The following is a 14,716-nucleotide window of genomic DNA, read 5'->3' as shown; positions in this document are numbered from 1 at the left end:
AACCATTTCACAGTGAGAAAGAAAAGGGGTTTCTGTAACAGGCCTGTAGCCACTTTCTACCTGAAACATTTTCACTTCTCAGCATTCTTAAAGCTCGGCTGCCTTTGTCTTAACTGACAGAAGTATGAAACCTTTCTGCTAGTTTTAACATTTTCAATCTTTACTTTGACTCGGAGGTCAGTTTTAGAAGCTTTTGATGTTTTAACAGTGAGTAGCAAAAACATTACATTAGGAGGAGCCACCGAAAACATTACATTAGTGGAAACATTTGAGCCGTATGACTTCAGAGGAGACTGAGGAATCCTGTCTACCAGAAATACAGCAATAACATTTTTTTACAGTACGTTTGTCTGCATGGAAATGCTGAAATGTGTCAACAGCAAATATCTTTCAGGGGAAAACAGCACAACAATATCATGAATTATTCTAGCAAACAAACCTGACAAAGAGTGGATGTGGCTCACCTCTCCTCAGGGTGTTTGGTTTCACATCGAAGAGAAAACTGAAAACACACTGGAATCAAAAGATTTAGCCAATGGAGTGAAATAATTCCACTTGTTCCCAGTTCAGCTTCACTTGTTTTAGGAGTTTTCCAGAGATGTTAGTACCTACTAATAACAGCACAGCAGGCCGCGGCAACATTAAAAAAATAATCAAGAGATATGACAAGAACACTCACTGTCTGATTGTTTTGTTGGTTTGAAGAAAATCAGATTTTACAACTCAAACATGAAAAGTTGAACCTGAAGAGTTGCTGACGGTTCAGCTCAGTAGAAAATAAATCAGCAGGTTTCACTTGTTGGTGTTTGGGAGTTTGTCAGTAAATGTGTCTCGTGTCCAGGTTGATGGTGTCAGCTGCTGACTCTCCTCCGTCCATCCTGTCTCTGCTGAACCACTGACACAGAACTTTAACACCTTCTGTCTGCCAATGGCTGCAGAGACCAACACGTCATCACGTTGTCAGTGTGACGGATTGAAAATCCCAAAGAGCAGCAGCATCACACAGCAAAACTAAGAAACTAAGTTTTGAAAACTTTGTGATTCACATCCTAAGACCAGAGTTAAAAAGTAATTCACGAGAAATTCAACAGTGTGGAGCCTGTCAGCTATAGATTAAACCTGTTGATAATTTTATCTCTGAAGATTTGCAATTTGTTTTCCCCATATGAATAATTCAAGCACTAAAATTCCCTTAATGTATTAGTGGCTGTAGGACCTGGAGTTATAGTGTTATTGTTGCTATGGTCAGTTCCTTGGATCACCACACATCTTTCTGTGTGGTTCATGCCAGATTTGCCAAAAAGATTTCTTTCCATTTTTAATTATGTACAAACTACATAAACATGAGACATCTGGATTTAGTTGGACAGAAGTTTGATTTGTATTTTTGATACACTGTTCTGTGTTTAACACATTTATATACATTTCTAGAGCTGTGACGATGCGGCCTATGCCCAGCTAAGAAGTGTGGACACGTTACGCTTACTTGGCCAGTTCAAACCCCTGATATGGCAACATGGCATTCTTCATGCATTATTTGCAACTTTGCCTTTATTTGATAGTGACAATCAATATAAAGATGGGATGAGTTGCTGACCTTCCTCTCCACCATCTCCCTATAGGGAGAGTTCATATGACAAGGCCTAAGTCAGGGACAGATGGCATGTAGTCCTTGGGCAAGGGAGAGGCAGCAAAGTGTCCCCTCAACTATTGAGCCACATCCTGAGCCGCTACCCAAAGGCCTTGGGGGTCAAGAAATCTCATAAATAAATAAATCTCAAATCTCATAATCTTGACTATGTTAGTTAGTTTATCCTAATCATCACCATTTTTCTTTTTGTGATTCCTAACTTTTCAACAACTTCTTTCTTGTCTTGGCATGAATGGGCTTTTATTGAGAAGAGATCCTTCAAATTAAATATTTTTTATGTGAGGGGAACCGTTTGGACAAAGTGACTACAGGTCAGCATCTTCAGGATTTGTTGTCGTATCTCTGTGGTTCTGATGCCGTAGATGATCGGGTTAAAACAGCTCGGAAAGAACAAGTACATGATGCTGAAGAAAACCCGAACGGCTGCAGGGAGACCGTTTCTGATCCGATACGACAGGAAAGCGACAAGTATGATGGTCAGGCTGACAGTCATGACCACGATGTGGGTGACGCAGGTGTGGAGAGCTTTGACGCCCGACCTGCCGGCCCTCAGCACAGAGCTGAATATAACTATGTAGGAGGAAGTGATAATGATGAAGTCAGCTACCGGGATAAGGAACACGGTCAGCAGCCCCACCAGGTTGTTGACGGCGGTGCTTCCACAGGCCAGCTCCACCAAGGCCATGTGCTCACAGAAACAGTGGTTTATAACATTTTTAGAGCAGAATGGTAATGATCCCGCCAGACTCACTACCAGTGTGATCATGAGAAAATTTCTGATCAGAAGGGGGATCACAAACCTGAGGAATCTCGGTAACACCATGCATTTGTGGTAGTAAAGTGGCGTGCAGATGGCAAAGTAGCGGTCCAGCGCCATCCACAGCAGCAGAGTAGACTGACAAGTTCCTAACAGATGAACAAAAAACATTTGAACCAGGCAGCCAATCAGAGAGCTTCCTCTCCAGTCAAACAAGAAATTCAGCAGCATGTTTGGGACGAAGAACAGCGGGAGGCTCAGGTCCAAACCTGCCATGGCAGCGATGAGGATGTACATCGGTGAGTGGAGGCTTTTCTGCGTAATGATGACGTACAGCAGCAGGGAGTTGGCAAATAACGACACAACGAACATGAAGAAGAAAGGGATGAAGAGGACGGGCCTCAGCGCTCCGAGTTCGTTGAAGCCGTCGAAGATAAAATATTTGTGCGAGGAGACGTTCTCCCTCAGCGGCTCCATCCTCCCCTCTTCTTTGAGTTGGTTTACCTGAAACAGAAGACACTGTAAACCAAACACACATACAGATAATATATACTTCATGGACCAGACAACTATATTTATTAGTTACTTTGTAGATTAAGATTTTACAATATTTGCAAATTGTACCTTTAAGTAGTCTAATGTTGTGAGTCTTGTTAAATGTCCTTTGTTGTTGTGGGTGTGCTTGGTGTTCGGATTTGTAACTGTGCTTTGTCAATATGCTGCTATTTTGGCCAGAGGTTTTAAATCTCAATGAGATCATCTGGTTAAATAAAGGTTAAATATTTTTATTTTATGTATTATATTACAAGGCTATGTAAAGTTAAAAAAACAAAGTATACAACTATAATAAATATACATACATAATACATAAAATATATTGCATGTTGCAACAATCCAACAATAAATACAGTATTAAGAAATACATCAACCAACTCAATAATAATAATAATAATATTCAAAGTAAAATAAATATGACACTTTGCACAAAAAGTACATTTGGAATACCTTTGATCATTTAAATTAAATTTAAAAACAATTTAAATTAAAAAAATAATCAATAAAAGTATATAAGTAAGTATAAGTATATAAATTAAGACAGGGACCAACACTGGACAATGGCTAAATTACTCATTTATAATTATTCTTTCTTGCTTTTTGGTGCTTTTAGAGGTACATCAGTATTATTAAACAGCAGGAACTTGTGACAACATTTTCAGTTTTTTATCTGCTGACACATTTTCCACAGTTTTTTTTTAGTTGGTTGAGAGATTGAGATTTTTTACAGTGTAATCATGTGTTTTGAATGTTGTTGGTAGAGCCACTCTTTTCTATACGTTTTGACCAGTGGTTGTCCCTGTTTTAACCACAAAAACTAAACTCTGTATCAGAAAAAGCAAAACATCTGCACAATTAATCACAAGCTGTAGAGAAACTACTTTTCTTCAATAAGTCACAGAACAAACCCACATCATCAGAGACGGAGAGAAACAGGTCTGCAGGCAGTTTTCAGATTCAACCCCTACCTGAATTTCCAAAGACCTTTCACCATATATGTGGCTTAGCTACCTTTATCTGGACTGACAGACTAATATTACCAGGTAACATTTTAGTGGTCAGAGGTCACCTTTAGTGGATTTAGTACCTGTAATTATGACATTGGTAAAGAACCACCAAAACATTTCTATTAGTAGGAAAAATACGAGCAACAAGAAAACAACAGTCACTGATGAGAGGAGACCAGAAATATAGCAATAACATTAACCAGTGAGTTTATCTGCTGGCTGAATGGAAACATTTGAAGTTTCTCAGTGGCAAATATCTGTCAGGGGAAAGACAAGACATCAGCACCGTGAATTACTCTCAGCTCTCCTCAGGGTGTTCGGTTTCACGTTCAAGAGAAAACTGAAAACACTCACAGACAAACACACACAAACTAATTCTAATACTTCGCCAAACATTTTCTATAAATCACAGTACCCAAAACTGACACAGTCAAGCTACATGACAATGACTCTAGAAAATGTCTGAAAACCCCCCGAAGTGAAATAATATCCCCCCACACTGCCTGCTCTTTTCACTGGTCTGAAGAAAATCAGATTTCAGAACTCAAACATTAAAAGTTAAACCTGATGAGCTGCTGACGATTCAGCTCAGCAGATAAGAAATCAGAAGCCTTTACTTGTTGTCGCTGTTTGGGAGTTCGTCAGTAAACGTGTCTGCGGGTTGATGGTGCTGCTGAGTTTCCTCCATCCATCCTTTCATCCACTTGTCCCTGCTGTAAGCTGACTTTAACACCTTCTGCCCAACTCTGCCATTGGCTGCAGAGACAACGTCCTCTTCGTGTTGTCAGTGACGGACCGAAACCCCAGAGAGCTGCAACATCACTGAGCCGAAGGAATAATGAGTTTGGAAAACTTTTGTTTGAATTTTTAACACTGCATGCAAATATTATTCATCAATGTGTGCAATCTGCAAACTGAATAAATGTTTCCTGAAAACATGGGCTTCAACAGAATGACATTGACAAGACCCTTTAACACACTGGGTACCCGTTTAGCATATTTTGTCAACACTACAAACATTTTATGTCAGGTCAGTGTCAGGTGATGCAGTATAAAGAGTTACAGTTTGCATAGGTTTGTGGTTAGGTAAAATAAACAATGGAATTGTGTGAAAGTCTAACAGGACATAGCAGATTTATTGTTGTTAAGTTAACTGCATGTCCAGAATTGGCGCTAAACGGGTTCCCAATATGTAAAAAAGTGATGCTTAGGGGTCTTATCAAGCATCCATATGTGAGTGAGGACTTTAACATCAAAATTTTACTTTTAAAATCATGTCAGAATTTGTAAGAAGTCACATGTTAATTTAACTTACAAAGTCAAAATTATTACTTTGTAAGTGAAAATTATGAGATGGGTCTGCTCAGGTTCTCGTTCCAGTAGGTCAAGTCCAGAAAAGGAGGCATAAAGGAGGCATCTGAACTCATGCCTTTTAACATGAAGGAGCAGTAGTTCTCTTCCAAGTTTCCTTCACATGTTGGCGCTCCTTACCCAATCTCTAAGGTTGAGCCTGGTCACCTTGTGTAGGAAATGTCTTTTGGACGTTACCCAAAACTCATTAGGTGAAGGATGGAACGTACCGATATACTCAGAGCTTCCCCTTCAGACTCAGCTGCTTCTTTACCTGTGGACAAGAACTCCTTCACTCAGTGCCAATCTGTTTTCAGAGTATCAGGGCCACAATCTGTTTTGACTCCTTAAAATTTATGGTAATGCTACAATTGAAGCACACCCTCCGTTTCTGTTTTATATATGCTGACGTCCGTCCCTGTCTTCAAGCTCACCTTTACTGTTCCCATCCTCTGCATAACATTGAAGAGGTAAGTCAACTCAAGTTTTATTTATAAAGCACATTTAATGACAACCAGAGTTGACCAAAGTGCTGAACCAAGTTATACAATTGAAAATAAAAAATAACAACCGGGTAAGTCACCTAAGACAGCCCAAAAATACCCAGAGCCTTCAGCATCTTAGCATCTCATCCACACTTGGCTCTTTGCAATTGCAGCTACCTGACTGATCTTTGGTAAGAAGGTGGGCAAGCCTTCCCCTTCCTCCTCCAAGTCTTCGCGCTCCGTTGGTCTGGTTCCCCTAAAGTGTTCCTTCCACCACCCCACAATATCCCCAGTCAAGTTCAGAAGTCTGGAGAGCATTTCTTGTGAATTTCAGACAGATGCCTCCAAAATCGAGGCTTTAAACATTGCCCACTGTGGTTCCACATCCCCAGCCTTCCCTCGGATGCTGGAAAGATGACATGTTTAGGTTTACCAGGTCTGTCTGGCAGCCTTCCCCACCACCTGATCCAACTCACCACAAGGTGATGATCCGTTGACAGCTCTGCTCCTCTCTTCAGCTGAGACATACAGCTGCAGATTTGATGATGATTGATTTTTGATCTAAGCTGTTCTGGTACAAATTATGCTCGAACAGACCAACTACCGTACGCTCAGACACTGTTTGTTATGGACATTTCGATCCTATCACAGAGTAAGTATCCCCACCCCTTCCTGGTGCCACTCATCCTGGGCAGCTCCTGAAAAGGATATACACTTTACTTAGTGAAAGCCTTTTCATTTTTGTCGTTACTTATTATTTTTTTGCCTTTATTTCTGATCGGACAGGTGGAAAAAGAAATGAGGGCGAGAGAGAGGGGGCGTCATGCAGCAAAGGCCTCAGCCTTGTACCGTTATTACTAACTTCTAAGCTACTTTTTTGTTTTCTTTATGGAAACGGGCTAACGTACGATAAGGACATTTTACAGATTTTTAATTGCTTCTTAAGAATCAGGCACAGTCTGGTCACAGCGACAGCACGCCAGTGTCTTCACAATGTGCTGTCGGATCTCGGTGGTTCTGATGCCGTAGATGATCGGGTTGAAACAGCTCGGAAACAGCAGGTACATGGTGCTGAAGAAAACCCGACTGGCAGAAGGAAGACCATTTCTGATCCTATATGACAGAAAAGCAACAAGCGCGATGGTCAGGCTGACAGTGATGACCATGATGTGGGTGATGCAGGTGTGGAGAGCTTTCACCCCCGCCCTGCCGGACTTGAGCACAGAGCTGAATATCACCACATAAGAGGCAGCAATAAAGATGAAGTCAGCCACGGGGATGAGTAACACGGTCAGCAGCCCCACCAGGTTGTTGATGGCTGTACTTCCACAGGCCAGCTCCACCAAGGCCATGTGCTCACAGAAGCAGTGGTTTATTAAATTTACAGCACAGAACGACAACGATCCGGCCAGACTCACAAACAGTGTGATCATGAGGGCATTTCTTACCACAAGCGGGATTATAAAGTTGAAAAATTTCGGTAACGCCATGCGTTCACGGTAATAAAGTGGCGTGCAGATGGCAAAGTAGCGGTCCAGTGCCATCCATACAAGCAATGTGGACTGAAAAGCTCCAACGAAGTGAATGAAGTGCATCTGAGCCAGGCAGCCAATCAGAGAGATTCCCCTCCAGTCAAACAAGAAATTCAGCAGCATGTTTGGGACGAAGAACAGCGGGAGGCTCAGGTCCACACCTGCCATGGCAGCGATGAGGATGTACATCGGTGAGTGGAGGCTTTTCTGCGTAATGATGACGTACAGCAGCAGGGAGTTGGCAAATAACGACACAACGAACATGAAGAAGAAAGGGATGAAGAGGACGGGCCTCAGCGCTCCGAGTTCGTAGAAGCCGTTGAGGATGAAGTGTTTGTGCGAGGAGACGTTCTCCATCTTCCCCTCACCACAAAACCTCCTTGTTCAGGGATTTAGTTCGATCAGCCTGAAAACAGAGAGAAACCTAATGATTTGAAGGTATTTCCCTAAAACTAAATCTAATTAACTAAATCAACTTATTTTATGGAGCTTGAAATCCATCAGTTTCGTCAGAGCAGTGCTTGAAGTGGGCCAGTTACTCTTTGGCGTACCTGGGACTTTTTCTTGCGTACCGGCACTTCTCACAAGCTGCCGGTCTTCTTCTCCACCCTCTCCAGATCAGGTTCTTTGGGCGCTGCGTGACACTCACCTGTTCCAGTTCTCTTCTTCCTTGCTAATCTCTGTCGGCAGAAACGGACGAGGGAGAAGCTCGGGTGTCTTTCATGCAGCCGAGTGCAGAAAGCAGCTCGTCACTTTCACTTTTCGTGAACCAACCAATCACAGCCTGGATGGGGCAGGACATTTAAAAAAAGGTCACAAGTGTCAGCCATAGGTGTCATTTACACTTGGGCTGCTGGGGACATGTCAAAATCAGAATGTCCCCATCAGTTTTTGAAAGCATTTGTTAAAAATGGTCTGACAAATAGCTTGCAACAAGAAATATCCAGTGTTGGGCGAGCTGCTTGGAAAATGTAGTGAGCTAAGCTACTAGCTACTCTACATTAAATGAAGCTTCACTACACAGAAGTTAACCCCCCGTGAAATATAGCAAATTAAGCTACAGCAATGTGGCAAAAGTAGCTTAGTGAAATCTAAGCTACTTTTAATGTTTTAATATTTTATAGTTAGGTCTATGTACACACACACACACACACACACACACACACACACACACACACACAGTAAAGGCCTAGTTTATATTGAACTAACTTCATTCCACAGTAGCAATAGAAGAAAGACTAAAAACCTGCTCCAAACAGAGTGTGTGTGCGAGATAGAGCTACATCAGATGGACAGAAACTCTCCTACTTCCTGTCATATCATTGCAGCTAAATGTATTTCCTCATGCAACAAACAGAGAACCATTGTTGTTTGTGTAAAGTTACTTAATTATCAAATTATTAATTAATTATACATTTTTTATTGTTTATATGTGAATTTGTGCTCTGGCAGCATTGCAACCTAAACATTCATGGCAATGGGCGAGAGTGAGAGAGAGACAGAGATCTCTCATCTCATGGAAACAAGTTTCTGCCACCACATATCAAAGTTTCCTCCTCACTAGAGGAAGAGCTGTCCAGGCTGGACCCTGATCCTTCTCACAAGAGGTGCTACAGTAACTATCACTATATATAAATATAATAGAAAGTAAACTCAGTCTCGCGTGTCTTTATTCCCCTGCAGCAAAGTCACAGACATCAGCCCAATTATCGGTACGTGATGTCACATACAGGTCCACAGGTGTGTGGCGGTGGCGTCTCTTGTAAATGTAGCGTGTATGCAAGCTATCGCGCTACTCGGTCAATAAAAGAGCTTCGTTACTGAAAAGCTATTTGATTCAGAAAACAGCGCCGCTGCCATCAAGCTACTGAGAAATGTAGTTAAACTAGTAACGGCGCTACTTGTAGCGACGCTGCTGCCCAACACTGGAAATGTTAAATAACAAATAAAAAATGTTTTAAGAAAGGTTTTTTGCACAATAAGAAAACATGCAATGATATTTGAATATAGAAGAAACTAATGTGCATTATCCAAAACAAGTAACTTAAGCTAAAAAAGAACAAGCTACTGATTATACTCATGCATTATATTCCATTATATTTGTATCTTTTTAATTCGCCTTTATATAAATAAAGACATTTTAACCATAAATTGGTGCATAAAATGTCTCTAGAATGCAGGAAATTAACACCCAGATCCCCCTGCTCATATATTTCAGCATCAAATTTTTATCAAAATAATGTTAAAATATCATCTCGTCTTGGTCTCGTGACCCAAGTGTATCGTCACACCCCTAATCTGAGCCCTTATGTCCCCAACACTTTACAGCACAAAGAGAAGTCGTTGAAAGCAATCATCAAACTTCTGAAATGTTGAACTTGTTGTTCTGCATGAATGGTTATGACTATGGCAAGTTAGCGCTTAGCATTAACAAATCAGAAACTAACTACCATGTTGAGCATTTTCCTTGCACAATAATTTAATGAGTAACAACAGCCAAAATGAATCAGCTGTTTTGTCCAACTGACACTGATATTGAAGCCTACTAGTGGTAAGCTGTATTAGTAGTCTATACTATTTTCTGAAATTATAATAAATGCACTAATATTAGCTCAGTCAAACCTGAACCACAGGGGTGTAATATCAGAAAACAGTTTTATTTGTGAGACAGTTGAATTCTTGAATCTCAACTAGTGCAATGTTACAAATTCTCGTCTGACCTGTAAATATATTAATATTATACTAACATTATACTTTGTATTTAATGTTATGTTATTTACAAATACACTAATTTATACTGGGGGGTGCTTTCAACATGTGAATGGAGAGTACTGGCACCTTTTTTTCCACTTCAAGCACTGCCTCAGAGGACTTGTGTACAACATACAGCACTCTTTAGTCTGCGACCGCCAAAAACATTAATGTCATCTTTGAAGAGTAGAAAGCTGAACCAGACATTAAATTACATTATGGAGAAACAAAAAACAAGTCTTATGAGTTGAACAAAGACACTGATGTTTTGCATGACCATTGTTTGACAATACAGTGGAAAAGCATGATCAGTTGACAATCACATAATGCTGATTTAATAGCTATTATTCAATTATTGTCTGTAAGAAACAGATTTTAGGACTGGATTAAAGTGAGTTGTGTAGTTTGAGAGTTATTGTAAATTTAAATCTCTTTACACGTGAAACATGCAGTGTTCACATGTACAAATTCTTTCTCACATTGTCACTCCTCACCATTAATAACCAAAAGCCTTTATCTAGCCGAAAGGTCAACTGAAACGTAGCTGTTAAAACTACTAAGCATTACCTGTTATTATTAACAGAAATAAAAAGCTTGTTGCCAAGATTCATGAGGAAAACGTGATTTTGAGCTACATATATAAACTAAAGCAGACACACGATAACATTTATCTCATTAATGTACAGCATAACAGGAAATACTTCTTTAGGCTGCATGGGAACTTTGAGAGGGTTCAACAGCAAATGTATGCCGAAGAAAACAACACATCAACACCATGAAACATTTCAGCTACCATACCTCTCCTCAGGGTGTTTGGTTCAGCTACTTGTTGTCTTGAAGAGAGAGCTGAAAACACACTGAAAACATAATGGAATTAATCAAAAGATTCAGCTCTGTAGAAAATGGAAATCAGCAGGTTTTACTTGTTGGTGTTTGGGAGTTTGTCAGTTGTCATGTTCCCTCTGCAGGTTGTTGGTGTCAGCCGCTGACTCTCCTTCATCCATCTGTCCCTGCTGAACGCTGACTCAGTGCTTAAATACCCTCCCTCCGTACTTTAAAACGAATTAAAAACTTTCTCAGCTTTCTGCAGCCATGCTCCCAACTAGTGGACCAGCCTACCCAAAGATATCAAGAGGCAGGTGCTGTTGACCTTTTTTTAAAATGGCACCTATCTTTTCAACCTAGCCCTTTTCTAGCAACACTGCTTATGATGTGCATGCTTTATTGTTTATTGTTAGGCCACAACCTCTAGTGGTGGTCTGACAGTAGCAAAGGAAGAAGTCAGGTGACGTGATATAAAGAGCAAGAAAGTCAAACAAAGGACTTTCACCCAAGGGTCATGGGTTGTATGTGAAACCAAGTCGAGGTTGACTTATTTAAAGTTAAATAACATTACATAGGTGCAATCCTCCTCCTCAGAACTACTTTTCCTAAACCTAACCAAGTAGTTTTGTTACCTTAACCCAACCAAACCGTGACATTTGTCTCATCCGTCCATACTTAATTAAGCCCCAAAGTCTCCGGGTTCCGGGGACGTAGCTCGATCTTCGCTCAAAATGCATATGAGAAATCCATGTCTGATCCTAGTATTTTATCACCCTATACATGCCACACACCTGCGTGAAGCTAGGAGGCTCAGCCAGAACGTCAAACCAACCATCAAACACCAAGCATCTAAATGAACTTATATCACAACATAAATTGCTCTGTAATCACTGTACATGGCTGCAGTTATGGCCTTCCAGATATCTCTCATCTCATCCTACACCTCTAACGAAAGCTCAACTCCAGCTCTGATCAGCTGTGCAACTCACATCACTGAAATCACAAAACTCACACTTATTAGCTGGATAATAACAACAACAAACGCACTAATATACATTTACTGTTAAATCCGCCGACTTACTTGTGCCATTTTTGCTGTCCAAACACAGCTGTTTTGTGTGTAAAAATAGCTCCAGGCCCCATCTAGGATATTGTCTAAAGACCGACATAGTAGCATACGTCCAACGGTTCGTCTGCTCAAGACAAAGAGCAAGAAACCAGGCCTGTAGGATGTTCTGTTCTCAAGTTATGGTCCTGTAAACATGGGAGTTCTTTCGGTCAGGGGAATGTTGAATATTTATGTTTTTATCAATATTTCAATGTTTTGGAAGCTTAATGTTATTTGAAACGTGGTTCTATGAACAGAAATAGAATTGATGAAAAAACATGGAAAATTGTGTAATAACTGTTACATTTGTATTCCAGGTGTATTAGAAGATATCCAGTTGCATTATAATCTACAGATGATGGTTTTGATGGTGATATTACTATTAAAATATAGATTTTATACCAGGTGAAGATGGAAATATCATATTTTCCTTTATTGCATCTCCATTTACTCTTTAATAGCAAAATCAATAGGTTCATTTACAGTTGACTCATATTCTTTAGCTGATGACCTATCAAAGGAGAATTATGCATCGAGGCCAAATGGTTAAAGAGTTATTACTGATTCATTTTGGGTATGTTATTTTAGGTGTTTTTCCTGGAAATAGGTGTCTGTGTTTAAGAGGGTCCGGTATGTCTGATGCTGGACTGGTACTTTCCAAATTCACAGGTAAAAACACCCTGTAGTGTACCACACTGGTAACGCATTACGTAAACCTTTAAAGGTCAGCGATAACTTTATTTCCTCTGCAGGTCATAGATATCGCACATTTAAATGAATTGAATGTTTAACTCTCTTAGTTTGGGTGTGGTGTATGGTGGACAGAGGGTGGGCCCTGGGGACTCATGTTTACTGTATCAGTTCACAGTAATGAGTCCCGGCAGATCGCCTCTCTTCGTCCCCTTCATCATCAGCAGCTATTTCCATCTGCAACACAACACAAGGCCGGACCCCAGGGGCGTCTGTGTGGACACTCGGACACTCTGGAGGCTCTAACCTGCTTCACTAACAGACCAATTAGCTCACCCTGCATCACAGGGAATTATGGGAAGACTGTCGCCATGGTTACTGCTGAAACACAGAGCAGCTTCAGGCCTCCGCTTTGTGTGGTTATGCTCCTGCGTAGTGACCACCGCATAGATAATGTTTGTTTTGTTGCTTCTCCAGAAGGACTTTGGCGTCAGCCAACACACACGTGTTACTTGGAGATTAGAAAGACTAGAAAGTGACAAGAATGGCGGAAACTCATTAAGTTTAGATACTTTGGTGATTTAAAGTAAAACTATGATATCTTATGGTAGTGCAGCTGTAAACAGGGACGGTGTAGAAAATGTCAATCTGCTGGTGCATTGAATGAGTCTCACACTTGTGTCTTCAGGGCCTGTAAGGGTCTGGGGTCACAGAGCAGTTGCCCACGTTGCCTGGCTCCTCTATGAAACATCTGGATCCTCACAGCACTGCGTTATTATAAACTGTGATGAACCGGTCATGGGTCACATCTCTGTCTTCCATTAGATCCTGACAGATTCTGTCGGCGTGTCGCGAGATTTTAGTAATCAATGAAGTTATGCTGCTGTGGCTCGTGTGTAAATGCGCACAGCGTCTCTCTTACCATTAGAGTAATGCGCCCCTAAAATAACAATAAACAGCGGCGGTTGGAAACCAGCAATGACACTTGTGCTGCACTTTGCACAGGATGCAAGATAGGGCCCCTTGTCTTGCTGGTTTCTCTGCACCTAAGGAAATTGGCTTTCGCTGATCTAAAGGTTAAACTGGTAACTTTGCCCCTCTTCAACACCAGAGATTTGCCGTTCTTTTCTTTTGCCACTGAGGAGCTGTGGACATTGGCCAGGTTGAGCCAAAGTATCAGCAGATTGCCTTTGCTATCATGGCCCTTCCTAATAAGCTGGGTGACTACTCCTTTGTGTTACAAACAACGAAGAATCCTGAATAGGGTGTTGGATGGAGCCATTGCTAAGTAGAAACTCTGTCAGTCTTCTGGACTAAATGCCGAAGAATATGTTGCCCTCCACACTGAGTACAACATGGTTCTAAACTGCCTAATGGCTAAGAGGCAAAGTGTTTAAAGTTACATGCACACTATGTTTTATTTTAAAACGGTCACAGTACATACAAGCGTTTTAGCACTATTTCAGAAATGTCTTTCCAGAGTAACACAGACTGTCAATTCTGTTGTTTAATTCACTTAAATTCAGTTTTATTTATATAGCGCCAAATCACAACAGCAGTTTTCATAAAAGAGCAGGTCTAGACCGTACTCAAAAAAGAGGAGTCCCCCGGCAGTCTAGGCCTATAGCAGCATAACTAAGGGATGGTTCAGGACTCACCTGAGCCAGCCCTAACTATAAGCTTTATCAAAGAGGAAAGTCTTAAGCCTACTCTTAAATGTGGAGATGGTGTCTGCCTCCTGAACCCAAACTGGAACCTGGTTCCACAGGAGAGGAGCTTGATAGCTGAACGCTCTGGCTCCTAGTCTACTTTTGGAGACTCTAGGAACCACAAGTAACCCTGCATTCTGGGAGCGCAGTGCTCTGGTGGGGTAGTAAGGTACTATGAGCTCTTTAAGATAAGATGGTGCCTGACCATTAAGAGCTTTGTAGGTAAGAAGAATGATTTTAAATTCTATTCTGGATTTTACTGGAAGCCAATGCAAAGAAGCTAAAACAGGAGAAAT

The 14,716-nt window shown here is 41.0% G+C and overlaps 3 protein-coding genes across 3 annotated transcripts in view; 1 reads left to right on the top strand and 2 right to left on the bottom strand.

The window, feature by feature from the left end:
* Positions 1–1,925: 1,925 nt before the first annotated feature.
* On the bottom strand, positions 1,926–2,885 carry LOC123985397 (olfactory receptor 52K1-like). The gene has a single exon (XM_046072874.1). The coding sequence runs from the start codon at positions 2,883–2,885 to the stop codon at positions 1,926–1,928; it is 960 nt and encodes a 319-aa protein (XP_045928830.1).
* A 3,861-nt stretch (positions 2,886–6,746) lies between these two features.
* LOC123985396 (olfactory receptor 52E8-like) lies at positions 6,747–9,799 on the bottom strand. Its single transcript, XM_046072873.1, has 2 exons — positions 9,785–9,799; positions 6,747–7,694 (listed from the first exon to the last, which is right to left on the bottom strand). Exons 1-2 carry the CDS (start codon positions 9,797–9,799, stop codon positions 6,747–6,749), a joined length of 963 nt encoding a protein of 320 aa, XP_045928829.1.
* A 3,685-nt stretch (positions 9,800–13,484) lies between these two features.
* The window catches only part of LOC123986412 (olfactory receptor 11A1-like), a 4,350-nt gene continuing 3,118 nt past the window's right edge, over positions 13,485–14,716 (top strand). The window contains exon 1 of the mRNA XM_046074649.1: positions 13,485–13,495. The gene's annotated coding sequence lies outside the window, so the exon portion shown is untranslated. The remainder of the gene's footprint in view (positions 13,496–14,716) is intronic.

Source organism: Micropterus dolomieu, linkage group LG17 (genome assembly GCF_021292245.1).
Source record: "Micropterus dolomieu isolate WLL.071019.BEF.003 ecotype Adirondacks linkage group LG17, ASM2129224v1, whole genome shotgun sequence".
Classification (NCBI taxonomy): domain Eukaryota; kingdom Metazoa; phylum Chordata; class Actinopteri; order Centrarchiformes; family Centrarchidae; genus Micropterus; species Micropterus dolomieu.
Note: the sequence above shows the minus strand (reverse complement) of the source record. Positions and strands in the feature narration are given on the sequence as shown.